This window comes from Lepidothrix coronata, unplaced genomic scaffold, assembly GCF_001604755.1.
Source record: "Lepidothrix coronata isolate B3197 unplaced genomic scaffold, Lepidothrix_coronata-1.0 Scaffold22, whole genome shotgun sequence".
Classification (NCBI taxonomy): Eukaryota; Metazoa; Chordata; class Aves; order Passeriformes; family Pipridae; genus Lepidothrix; species Lepidothrix coronata.
This window is the reverse complement of record NW_016690202.1, coordinates 1,769,529-1,782,506: the sequence shown is the minus strand read 5'-3', so window position 1 is coordinate 1,782,506 and position 12,978 is coordinate 1,769,529. Positions and strand designations below refer to the sequence as shown.

At 34.1% G+C, this 12,978-nt stretch overlaps 1 protein-coding gene across 1 annotated transcript in view; it reads left to right on the top strand.

Moving 5' to 3' along the window:
• Nucleotides 1-11,486, top strand: part of SCAMP1 (secretory carrier membrane protein 1) — a 41,380-nt gene extending 29,894 nt beyond the window's left edge. Inside the window, exons 6-9 of the mRNA XM_017808094.1 lie at nucleotides 2,778-2,937; nucleotides 4,630-4,731; nucleotides 6,420-6,537; nucleotides 8,020-11,486. Coding sequence (XP_017663583.1) covers nucleotides 2,778-2,937; nucleotides 4,630-4,731; nucleotides 6,420-6,537; nucleotides 8,020-8,184 — 545 coding nt within the window. The 3' untranslated portion in view covers nucleotides 8,185-11,486. The remainder of the gene's footprint in view (nucleotides 1-2,777; nucleotides 2,938-4,629; nucleotides 4,732-6,419; nucleotides 6,538-8,019) is intronic.
• Nucleotides 11,487-12,978: the final 1,492 nt, after the last annotated feature.

Here is a 12,978-nt window from a genome sequence, read left to right as displayed (position 1 = left end):
AAGAAAAAAACTAAATGCCTGTTCACACTTGGTGATACATACTACTTTGGCTTTTTTAACATCTGTAATGAAAAATTACTTTAAATCTAGAAGCCAAATGTTGAAACAAAATCTTATGGTTTGCTATGGTTTAAAAGTATTGAATTATTTCATAAAAAATTCCACAGAAAAAAAGGAGGATTATCCTAAGGCAATTTTGTTCTAGTTTATTGCAATTTTCTAGTTTGAGTTTCTCTGTTGTTGTAAATTGAGCTTTGACCATTTATTAACTTAGAAATAATTTCACTGTTTTTAAAATCAGCTTATATATTAAGAACTATAACTCACAATTAGTGTAACAGACTTTTGAGTTTAAGAAGTGTAATATCCATTTAATCTAATACACATAGTTTTATATAGTTTAATACAGTTTTTAATCTATAGCAGAGGCTTAGTATCACGTTAGGCTATTTTAAGAAATAGTGTCAATTAGCTGAAGAATCAGTCCATGTTAAAACTCTCTTTGTACCCAAAGAATGCTCTACACCATCTTTGTAGGATTAATTTTGCTCTCGTTCTGATGCTGTGTTTTGACTAGAGAAATGTTGGATTAAACAAATGTACAGATACACTCTTGTTTCTTCTGCCTTGTCCAGTGTGACGAAAGCCTAATAAATACTCTGAGACTGAGGAAATTGCAAAGATTTAGGTACTTTGATGCCTTTAATGTATTTTTAACATTATAAGGAAATGGGAATTTCAGATATTTTCTGTATTTTTTCATAGCTTCAGACATAGTTAGCAAATCTCCATAATTTTACATGTTGCTCTGGTAATCTTATTGCTGTGATTGAGCCCTGTAATTGAAACACCTAAAATGAGCAGATGGCATTGAATCAAGTCTATTCCATTTCATCATAATCCACAGCTTTCTGTGGGAATGACCCATCGTTGGGTCATTAATCTTCAAATAAGCAACTGTAGAATGTATGACTAGTCACTCTCATAAAGCTGGCAGGTAATTAAGATTTATATGAAATCTAAGATGAAATACTCAGAATTTTAGGATGGTTACTAATTCTGGCCATTTGGAGGACTGAATTCTGAAAGTGTGTGTTTCAAACAGGAAGTGAAGTTGGGCAAGGAGAATTGGAATATTAATACTCGTTTTAATTTTCCTTCTTATGGCAACAAATAAAGGAAGCAACAATGTTATATTATTTCAAAATATATGGGAGCTGTGCTTTTATACTGGTGTGACAGCTCATCTTCTGGGTAGCCTGAGGTTTCAACCAGAACTCCACCAGAATTTGAACGGTTCTAGTAATCTAGGGTGTCTCCCTCTTTTCCAGTATTGACTAGAAAAAGAGAGAATACACCTTTCTTATATTTGTCAAAAGGAAGGCAAGAACTGGGGTTTGTATCCTTTGTTGTGCTTTATGAGGCACACACACACAAATTCTGAAATGAGTTGCTTTTCTGACCTTTTGGGGCAGTGCTAAGATAGGTAGGTGCACTAATTGCCTTTCATTTAAAAGCACCTGATTCTGGTGCATTTTCTTACAGGAAAATGTGATTTGTCTGAGGGAAATGTTTTGAGTTTTATCTGCCATTCGTGCAATGATCTGTGCATTTTGCTTTTAAGATTTTTTTTCCCACTGAGTTGATTTAGAGCTTATTTAAGTACTGGTTAAGGCAGCAGCAAAGAGGAGTATTTTTTTCAGAATCCTTAGTATCTTGCCAGTTCTTCTGTTGACCTTACCTTACAGTGGAATGACTAAAGTGTTTCTCTGAACTTAAATAAAAAAAAAAATCATTGCTGTCAGGACCAGCTTGTGCACACACAGTGATAAATACCCTACTTTATTCTCGTCCACAAGGACAGAAACTGTCCTCTGAGATAGCAAAATTACTCCTGAACCATGGGTTGTTGCTGAACAAAAAAGAAAAATTCATGTTCATCTTTTAACTTTGGCAGAAGTAACTAACTTCTCTCTGCCAGATAGCATGAAGGTAGTAGTTGTAGTGTTTCTTAATATTGCTATATCTTATTCTAAGAAGTAAACTTACTTGAAATAAAATGTGAAGTCATAATCCAAATGCATTTTCTTTAGTTGGAATTGAATAGTTAACCTGTAACAAGGTCTACCAATGAGAAAATGATAGTATTGAGCACCAAAAAGGCAGATGGTCTGCCTTAGACCTGTGTTCTAAGAAATAGTTGAATATGTAAAATGTGTTAAAAGCACTAGAACAACTTCTTGCAAATCTTGTTTTACTGAGGAACATTTTTAGAAAATGGTTTTTTTGTTTGTTTTAACATACGAAAGACAAAGAGGTTTTCATTGAAAGATTTTTTTGGAAATTTTTCTTTTCAAATTAGAATGCTTATTTTATGATGCAGTTTATGTCATTTATAAGCTTTGTCTCAAAAAATATTCATTAGTCTATTAAATATTTGTATTCAGTTGTTACTGTAGAAAAATACCAATTATTGCAGCTGTAGAAACCTCCTTTTTCGTCATTTCATGTTCAAAAATGTCAGAATTTTTGCTATATACGTGGTAGTACTTGAATTTTCGTGTTCAGTACTTTCACTTGTGAAGAGAAGGTTTACCTGAAAGTTAGAAAACTATATAAAAATTTGTTTATTGTTGAGAGCATTGAGAGGGTATTGCTTATTTTCCACATGCTGATGTTTTGTTTAAAATGCTCAAATTGGATATTAATTTAATAATTGTAATAATTTATTGTATAAACATAACCTAATTAAGACTATTTTGCTTTTGTTTCTACAGTCCATACAGTGACACTGTTTCTTAATATTTTTGGATGTTTGGCCTGGTTTTACGTTGATGCTACACGAGGGGTTGATTTTGGATTGAGTATTCTCTGGTTCTTGCTTTTTACCCCTTGTTCTTTTGTCTGCTGGTACAGACCACTTTATGGAGCTTTCAGGTAACAACTTCAGCTTGACTTGGGATATTTAAAAGCTTATCAAAATGCATTAACATTTCAGAATTTGCTTAATTATCATTATGATAATCCTTTAATATGCTTTCATTAGAAACAAGTAGTATGTTTGCCATTGATTCAGTTGTTGAATTTGAAATATACATGGCAATAGTTAGTAATGTCATGGAATAACCTTTAAAGTACTTATAGCTTCTACCATTGACAAAATATTTGCAGGAAATATGTAATTTTGTTGAAGTTAGTAAGGGCTGATAACAGTTGTAAAGAAAATTCTCATTAAATTTCTTGTCCCTTCACAGCAAGAATTTGAGTAGGTTAATAGTCAAGAGTGTCTTAAATTTTTGGCTTCCTGAATGAACTTCATAAACAGCTACACTTAAAATTTTAAGTGATAGACACCTACAGTATCTGTAATTGACGTAGCCTGAGATTCTTAAGATTGAATAGAGCAGGTAGATAATAAACAAACTAGTATTTTTCCTTGCTCATAGCAATCTTTGCAGGCTTCACAAGTGTAAGGTGTGTGACAGCTTTATGTTTAAGAGTAGAATGATGTGTTTCATGCAAAATTGAATTTTTTTGGTGAAGATCAGGATGCAGACATTCCAGATCCTGTACTCTTACAGGATTTCTTGGGGACTTTTTTTTTTTTAACATTGAAGTGATTCAGGATATTCTGAGTTAAAATGCCCTTATTCTTGTAGAGAAAGATTGATGGTCAGATATTGCAATTAAGTGTAACACTTAGACTAAATGAGATGTTTATTTTTGCTAACCAAGGAGATATTGGTGTGCCCACAAATCTTGGAGGAATCATATAGTTTACCTTGCATTTGCTCTGTAGTAAATCCCAAACTTTCCTTAGTGAATATTGGTTGGCTGGAAAAGGAAAACTACTACTCGTATATTCAACTTTCAGTCAGTTGCTTAGCTGAAAACGAAATAGTTATTGAACTGAACTGATTGAATAGAAATTAGCAAACTCTCGTCTGCAGGAAGAGCTATTAAAGGCAAAATCTGATACTGTGAGTTAACTAAGTGATTTCTGCTTTCTTAAGAACTCCAGTAGCAAGCATATCATATGATAAATTAGTTTTGATAGCAATAAATGGAGTCTTTGTTGAGATTTTGCCTGTATACTTATGTATGTCCGGGTTTTTTTTTTACTTTCAGTCTTTGTCAAGCTGACATTTTAGTAATTTAAACAGCAAACCTATTTTGTATATATTACTTCAAAGTAAAAGCTGCTTCACTATTCTGGTGTGTACTATGTTTCAGTAATTCCATATGAGATTTTATTTTCTTTTACAAGTAAAATATTTTATTCCCATCTTGCCCCCACTGTAAATTTCAGTCTAAAAGTGGACCAGAATTCTGTTCTTCATGCAAAGTTATATGTTTAGTCAAAGAGGCCCTGCTGTGTGCTGAACAGAACTGTTCTCACCTTTCATAGAGGTGCAGGTGGCAAAAATACTATATTAAAGAAGAAAGAGCAGCTCTTGTAAATAAACACTCTACAAAGCCACAGAATTGCTCATTTCAAGTCACTGTTGATAAATAAAAGGACTTTTCCTCTAGTTAATACTGAAGAAAGTTAGATTGATACTATAGAATTTGCAAAAAATTATAATTAATTTTCTGGCTGCTTTAATCTTTTCCCCCCGCCTCTTTCAGGAGTGACAGTTCATTCAGGTTCTTTGTGTTCTTCTTTGTATATATCTGTCAGTTTGCTGTACACGTACTTCAAGCTGCAGGATTTCAAAGATGGGGAAACTGGTGAGTATTCAGTTTGCTATAGTGCTGTACTGTCTGTAAGACAGACATTCATATTTGACTACAGTTGTATGTTTTAAAAGAAACATAGAACATACAGCATACATAAGAACATTGTGTTCACCGGAACTGTTACATTTAACATTCAAAGGAAAGCATTTTTGGAGTGCTTTTAACTAGGAGAAGTGGGTGAAATTCATCCCAACAGTGTGAAGTACTGAACTATTCTTTTATACATTACCTCCTCTATTTTGGTGGTATGAGGAGTTCTTACTCATTCTCTACTTAAGATAAAGGAAAGTGAAAAAAAATTTGTATATTTGCATATTATTTTGTATTCATTAGTTATTTTAATTATATTAATATACTACTTAGTGATGAAATTTGTGGCTAAAATTCAAAGAATGAATCAACAATGTATTTGGGTAAATATCTTTGATATTTGAAAAGTGCATTTGTCTGAGTCATCTCCATATTTTGTAAAAAGTTGATTTTTCTTTTAGATGTTTGTAAATATATAAGCTTTTACGTGAATCTTGTATGTATAGTATCTTTTATTTGAGCCTGTGACGTCTGATATTTAGATTTTACAAGGAAAAGCTGTAAGGAGTCAATCACTGTCTTTGAAAAAAAGGAATTAACTGAAAGCATGGTTGTAGTAGCCAGCTGGTAACATGGAGACCCGTGACTGGCAGTACTGTAGTTGGAAAATGACACTTCTCTGTATCAGTACTTTTTGCTGTGAACCTCCAGACATATGTAAAGCAGACAGGACAGCATTGGGTTTAGAACTGTTGTGTAAGGAAAGATCCTGTTTTATTATTTTTGCTCTGGAATCTTCTATTTTGCTTTTTCATCCAAGCCTGTGTGCTTTTAAGCATGCTTGGGGAAGGGGTATGGAAAGTAGACAGATCATCAGAAAATGCTAAGTACAGTTTGGATTTTGGAGGTTTTTGGTAGATTCCAGTGGCACATAGAGGATATCAAAGCAATTTGAAACAGGTAGAAGAAACTCTTAAGGTTGGGAGAATTCACTACATTTTTTTGCTTTTTTTTTAATGTGGAAGAATCCTTTCCATGCTTTTTTACTTTTCAAGTCTGATACTGTTGGTGTCTGTTAGTGTTTCAGTTCTGAAGAATGGGGAAATGTTTGAAGTAGATTCTGAGATAGCAGTCTTGTCTATTACTTCAACTGATGCTATCTGCTTAAAAAATTATCATATTAACCTCAGTTGAGAAAGCGTCACTGTGTAGATACAGCTAAATGAGTCTTCCCACATAGAAGCTGTGTATGTGTGACATCTTTCTGTTTTACATTTATAGAAGTTAGAAGCTATGTTTTTAGGGATATTTTCTCTTCTGTGAATTCATGTAGTCTTAATCTAAAATGACAGTATGACAAAAAATCTGAAGAAGTTGATGAGCAACTCTAATTTCATCACAATTCTGCTCAAGGATAATAATCTTTACTACAATTTTTCATATAGTTTCACTGCATTCTTTGGGAAACAATGGAAACTAAACTATAAAAGCATGTTATAGAACCAAATATGCTTATGTAAAATACCCATGACTTTTTCTTCAAAAATATTCAAAGCTGATGGGAGTTTTTAAGTTTTCTTTGATGTGGATACCTTTGGTTGAATGGTTCATTGCTGTGCTAGTAAAGTGTGTCCTTTCTCTTTCTTCAGTGGGTGGATTTCATCTCTAACTGGACTTAATAAGAGTATTCCTGTTGGCATTATGATGATAATCATAGCTGCACTTTTCACAGCATCTGCTGTTATCTCATTAGTTATGTTTAAAAAGGTGAGTTACATATTATTTCTATGTTTGATCTGGATTTTGCTTTCTATCTTGAGAGAGGCACTCTTTCACAAAGTAGTGGGGATTAAATTACATTCTTGGAGGCGAGCCTTACCTATTAACAAGTGTATAATTTTGCTTATACTGTTGTGGAGCTACAAAGTGGATGTATGTCCTGCAAACTGAAATGGGGAAGGATAGCTCTGAATAAGAGAAATTGGGAGGTAACCCCACTGTGAAGGGGTTGGTGAATGCACTGGACACTGTGATTGTAGCTGTAGTTGCCAGGCTGTAATTTTGAAATCTGTGGTGATTAATCAGGCACAGGGAAGTGTGATTCAAGTGATTGCTAAGTTTCAGCTCTTATCAAAATCATTCCTATTAAAATCAATAAAAGAGGGGTCCGAGCACCTCAGAAAAGGATTTTTATTTCTCCACTTCATTATTTTATCATTTTATTGCCATTTAATGATTCCAGAGCATGAAAGTTCAAAGAAAGGTTCTTGTTTCTCATGGTTACTTTTGGTGAATTTCCATCCAAAAGATGTAAATTTAGATACTGATGTGCTAGTAAATTTTTTATGTCATTGAGATGAAATGTAACCAAGAATTCTGCTGATGATGTGCTGGCAATTCGAATAATTCAACCTCAGAATTAGACTTAAAGATTTTCACATATACAAACTCTTCTAGGCTGTTTACAGTAAACTAGAAATTTTAGGTATTGCCTGGAGATGTCCTTTCATGTTTTCTGTATAAATATCAGTGGAGAAAGAAACAAGCAAGAAAAATGTATGGTGGAATATTTTTTTACACTTTTCTTATTGTATGCATCTAGATTCTTTCCAAAAACCTGCATACTCCTATGTGACCTGGTGTATCTTTATGGATGAGAAGTAGTCACATTTATAACAAAGAAAAAAATTTCAGCATTAATTTTCCTGCTACACTGGAATGAAAATGTCTGTGCAATATTCTTTGACAACTTTATTGTGACTTGACTGAGCAAGAGACAGAAATAGCATTTGAATTTTAATACTTGGCTAATTGGAAGTTGCTCCAGATTTTTTGTTTGTCTGGTTTTGTTGGTTTTTTTATCAATATATGCCATATTGTTTAGAGTGTTTGTAAGTCACACCTGTAAGTCATACTGTTTATACCTCTGGTTATTATGCTGAGTTATTGGTCATCACATTAGTTTAGCAGATACATATCTGTATAGTTATGATATTTTATACTTTTTTATATTCAGTCAGAGTATAACTTGTTCTTGTAACCAGTCAAGTAATTAAAATGTTTCTAAATATTGATATAGAAAAAAGGTCACGAAATGTACATCACACATTTTAGTAAATCTTACGAGACCTCTCTGAACTTGCAGATAATTACAGGTATCCCCTGCAGTCAAACTGTGTGTGCAGCAGGGCAGTCAAAGTTCTCGGAATGTGTGGCACTGTTTTTTTCACTGCTGTTCCCCCTCCCCAGGTGCACGGCCTCTACCGCACGACTGGTGCCAGCTTTGAGAAGGCGCAGCAGGAGTTTGCAACAGGAGTGATGTCCAACAAAACTGTACAAACTGCTGCGGCCAATGCCGCATCAACAGCAGCCACCAGCGCAGCCCAAAACGCGTTCAAGGGTAACCGAATGTAGGGAAACAAAGTCATCACGGTTCGCTTCAATTGTACTTTGTTTTCCAATCGCTTACGTATTCCCTAAAAGTCTAGATCAAAATTCACACAGCATGTTCGTCTCTTCTGCAGCTGTGCATGGGTAAAATGGGAAATGATTGGTTAATTTTATTATAAATTTATTTCTTTAAGAGGAAAATCATTTTTGCCCTTCTTTTTAAGATGTTGCGTTCTAAAATAAAAAAGCTTTCCATATGTCATGGAGGATAAATAATTTCAGCAATTGGCCTGAGAATGAACTGTGGTTATAATGATCAAATAATTGTATTAACAAGTTTTTTAGTGGTTCACTCCAGTATTTTTTTAACTTCAGGAAAGCACTTTGGATCAATTATTTTTCTGCGTAAGAACTGATTTCCCAATTCCTACTATAAGAAGTGGGGTAAACTGAGAGATATAGAAAGTTAGGTTTGGCTACTGCTTTTGCAACTTCAGCAGTTGGTGGAGGTGAAATACAAGTAAGGTAGAGACTATAACTTTTTTTTTAAGGTAAGTCTTTTGATATAAACCTGTAAGTTTGCATGAATACTGTTATCTGAATTTGTTTAACTAGTTGTTTGGTCCAGAATTTACCTGCACCACTTTATAGCATTTGTTTGTATCTATTTCCACATAGTATTCTCTACCTGTGAGAAATTACTATGGTGCATAAGCATTCTCTGTAATAGAATGTGTAATGCAGTGTACAGTTTAAGGAAGTTAGCTGGTGGTTTCAGTTGCAGAGCTAAATGATTGTGTATTTACTATTTTTCATTTCAGTGTTCATGTATTGGGGTAATAATTTTGCTGGAAAAGAAGCCAATATTGACTTTTAGAACACTAATTTCTTGTCTGCCTTCCCTCTTCTATGTGCAGTGGGTTTTTTGTTCTATTTGGGATTTTTTTGGGGGTTTGTTGTTTTTGTTTGTTTGTTTGTTTGTTTTTTCAAGTATAGATTTGTGTTTAACAGTGGTACTGAATCTCTAGCCTGGTCAGTCACTCTGTTTACTGCTTGTCCAAACCCCTAAATATACAGTATTTAATTTTCTAACAGGAATATTGTCTAAAACCAAGCCCTTTAAGCAATGGCATTTAACAGACACTTGAATTAATTTTAATGTTAACTCAGCCATGTCTGTAGTGTGGTTTAAGCTGTGGGAAAAAAGCTTTTAAACTATTTTGAATTGGCAAAGTGAGAAATGTTCATCTCTAATAAAGTTAAATTTTTGCTCATTGAACTGGAGGCCTGAGAGGTTAAATTGGTGCTGTGAAACTGAACAATCCATAATAATTTCACAGAATATTCTGAGTTGGAAGGGACTCAAAAGGATCATCAAGTCCAACTCTTAAGTGAGTGGTCCATATGGGACCAAATGGCCCATAATGGGGATCAAACCCACAGCCTTGGTGTTATTAGCACCATGCTCTGACCAACTGAGCTACTCTCAGGGTGGCACATACCATCGTAATATTCTAGAATATCATATAATCGGATCTTAGTATAGTGACATGTTTCTCTCCTTTGAAGATTGTTTATATTCTTGGATTGCTTCATAAGTCTTACCTACAATACTTGGGCAGTTTTTCAAACCATTTTAGAAAATGAAAACAGGAAAGACAACATCCCACAACCTGTGTAAGTACATACCATGGCTGAAATTAATTCAGCTCTTAAGGTGAATCACCTTTAGTAAGACAGTGTAAAATTCTAAGCCTCCTCCATGTGCTGAATGTGAACAGAATTTCATGGATTCTTTTTCACTACACTCTATTCATAATAACAGAGGATCATTTAAAAAAAATACACCCCTAGTTTAATCCCTGGATCAGTAGTATACTGTTAGCATGAAGTCCTCTATTAGTCTCCTTTCTTTTACTAATTTCTTTAAATCCAACTTGAATTTGGATAAATGTCATAGCTTCACTTACGCTGAAGTTCATATTAATGAATCCACTTGCTTTAAATACTCTGTGTAACAAGGCCACTAAAATTTCATACTAGCGGACATGCTGGCAGTGAACTTAAATTTGTGTGGAGTGTTTTAAAAGCTTTACAGATAAAAGTCACTGTTCTCTGCTGAGATTGGGCACCATCCTTCTAGCAGCTGTATATCAAGATTGTTCTTTTCATAATATTTTAAACTTAACTTGAGAGTTGTATGTAGGAACTCTATGGATTACTGTTAAATCTAAATTTAGGCAGTTCTTACAGTATTTCTTGGATAGGAATCCCAGGGACATCATCCTTACTATTTAACTGAAGTTGAAGATGGCATAATAGCATACATTACCAAAATATTTTAAGGGGGGGAAAAATACACATTAGGAATAATACCTGAATTTGACAGGTAGGTTTTTTTCTTAAATGTTTAAAGGTTCCTTGAGGAAACGTATGTAATGTTCTGTGTCTAAGAATTGTTGATTTGTAATGTTGTGAGTTGGATGTATGGATTTAAGCCTTCTGAGTGAAATTCAAGGTTCTGTTACACATGAATTGTTTAGACCACAAATCTCTGACACTTTGCAGCCCAAAAAGGAGGGAGAAGTTTGTTTAGCTTTGACAACAGAAGGCTGAGATTGGCTAAAATATTTTGTACCTAACAAATACTAGATTTTACAATCTCTTATTAATTAATCAGAGTATGGCGCCCACTTGAGTTGTCATTTTGTAGTATTGTGACAAACTGAGTAAAAAGTATGAAGTTTAAACACTGGAATGTCAGTAGTCATTGATCTGTAATTTAGCAGTTGTTTTTATTTATCCGAAGATGTTTGTATATTTTGTAAATTACTAACAATGCTCTGCCATCCTGGTGAATGTATATGGTTCTGCACTTCTGTCCCTTTGTTGCATGTCTGAGTAGTTCAGAAGTTTTGTATATTTATTGTATTAACACAGTGTCATAGAATAAAAAAAGACTTTTTTCCTGGGTGTTTGCTCTGTATAGTTTCAACCAATATGGGGATATTTCTTCTAACTGTCAGGATTATGTGCAGGGAGGATGATGTGTGTAAGTCTGACTTGCTTTTTATAATTCTGTATATAGATGCTGTAATTCTACTGTGAAATGGGGAAGCAAAAAGTCCACTATCAATAAATGTGGTTATTGAGAATTAGTCTACTCAGCTGTTAAAAAGAAAATTTTTAGAATACTTGCAGTTCACTTTCTTGTGCTGTAAATTTATGAGAGGTAAAACCTAAACATGTTCTGTCATGTCTGAATGAAATCCTAGAGGTATTAAGTGACTCTTAATATTGAAAGTAAAATGAAGTTGCTGAAAACAGCATTGCTTTGGTAGTGTTTATTTTTCTAATTTGTGTCAATGATCAACATTTCTGTGTCACTGCTATGTCTTGTTGGTTTTTTTTGTTTTTTTTTTTTTTAGGCACTATCACAATCTGTTGATTTTTTTCATATAATGTCAATTGTAGCACCTGCTCTCAGGTATACTGGGTTTTCTTTGAAGGGCAAAACAACTTCATCTAGACCACTGTGATGTAGTTAAGTTTGCAAATGCACAGAACAAAGAACAGTGTTCTGAGGGAAAGTCAGGATTATTTTGGGAGATGGCAGACGTGAGTTTTTGAAGACACTTGCACATGCATACAAATCAGTATTGAAATGCTCTGTCAGTTTGATCTGTTTCTTTGTAATTTACAGATCCAGGGTGGCTTTGGCAGCAGACTAAATGAACAGGTTTTGTAAATGTCAGTATGGTTGTGCTGTATGATCCAGTCATGTCTTATGGTTAGAATTATTACACAATTTTAGTGTTGTTGGGGGGAAATAATTCTTCTGGTTTGTTAAGGCTAGTTTTCCCCAAGAAGTTGTGAGCATGGAGTTGGGAACGCACACACACCCCAAGAGAAAAGCATGAGGGAAGAGAACTGTGATTAAAAATATTCAGTGATACTTCTGGAAATATATTTCTGCCAAGGAAAAGGGACACACCTAGAGCATTCTGATTATGAATCAGTAGTAAGGCACAGTAGGTTTGATAATTAAAACAATTAGGTTTGATTCACATTAAAACGTGTGAGAATTAGTTTGTACTTTTTTTTCTACAAATTAATTTTATGCCTGCAAGTAGTTTTTAATCTCATCAGTAGAAAAATCAGGAATATTTACAAAGGAAGTAGGTGTAGATTTCTTAGCTCAGCAGTAGAATGTGAATTCTGCTTTATGCAAGGATTAAACTGGATACTGAATCACACAATACTGATGGGGAGAAAAAAGGCATTGCATGAAACACTTGTGGCTCATGCTGCCGTACATTTTGTTCTGGAAAAAAAATAATTGTTCAGCTGTTTAATTGAAGCATATACAGCTCATCTAAAAATGTGTTTTTTGTTGGATTAAAGTGATTACATCAAACAGTGGTGCTTTTAATTCATTCTGTTGTGTCTCAATACACTCAGTGCTGCCATATGACTGAGTAATTTTTTATATATATATATATATATATATATAAATGTCTGTCTTGCTTCAGTGAGTGTTCCTGCATGTTGCTGTTACATCACTCAGAGGTGAAGGAAAACAAATTCAGAGGAGTTTCTGTTTAGAGTGCTGAAAATACCAGGTTTTACTTCTTTATACCATGATTCAGGAAGGGAGTCTTCCAGCTGGAAAGATGGGAAATGTCAGGGACTGATTTTTGATAAAGTTTGGGGCTGTATTTGTAATTGGAAGTATGCTTGGAACAGGGCTAGTGCAGGAGCCTGGAAAACAGCCTCATTTGAAGTCCAGTTACTTGTGGCCATGCTCTCAGCGTTTCT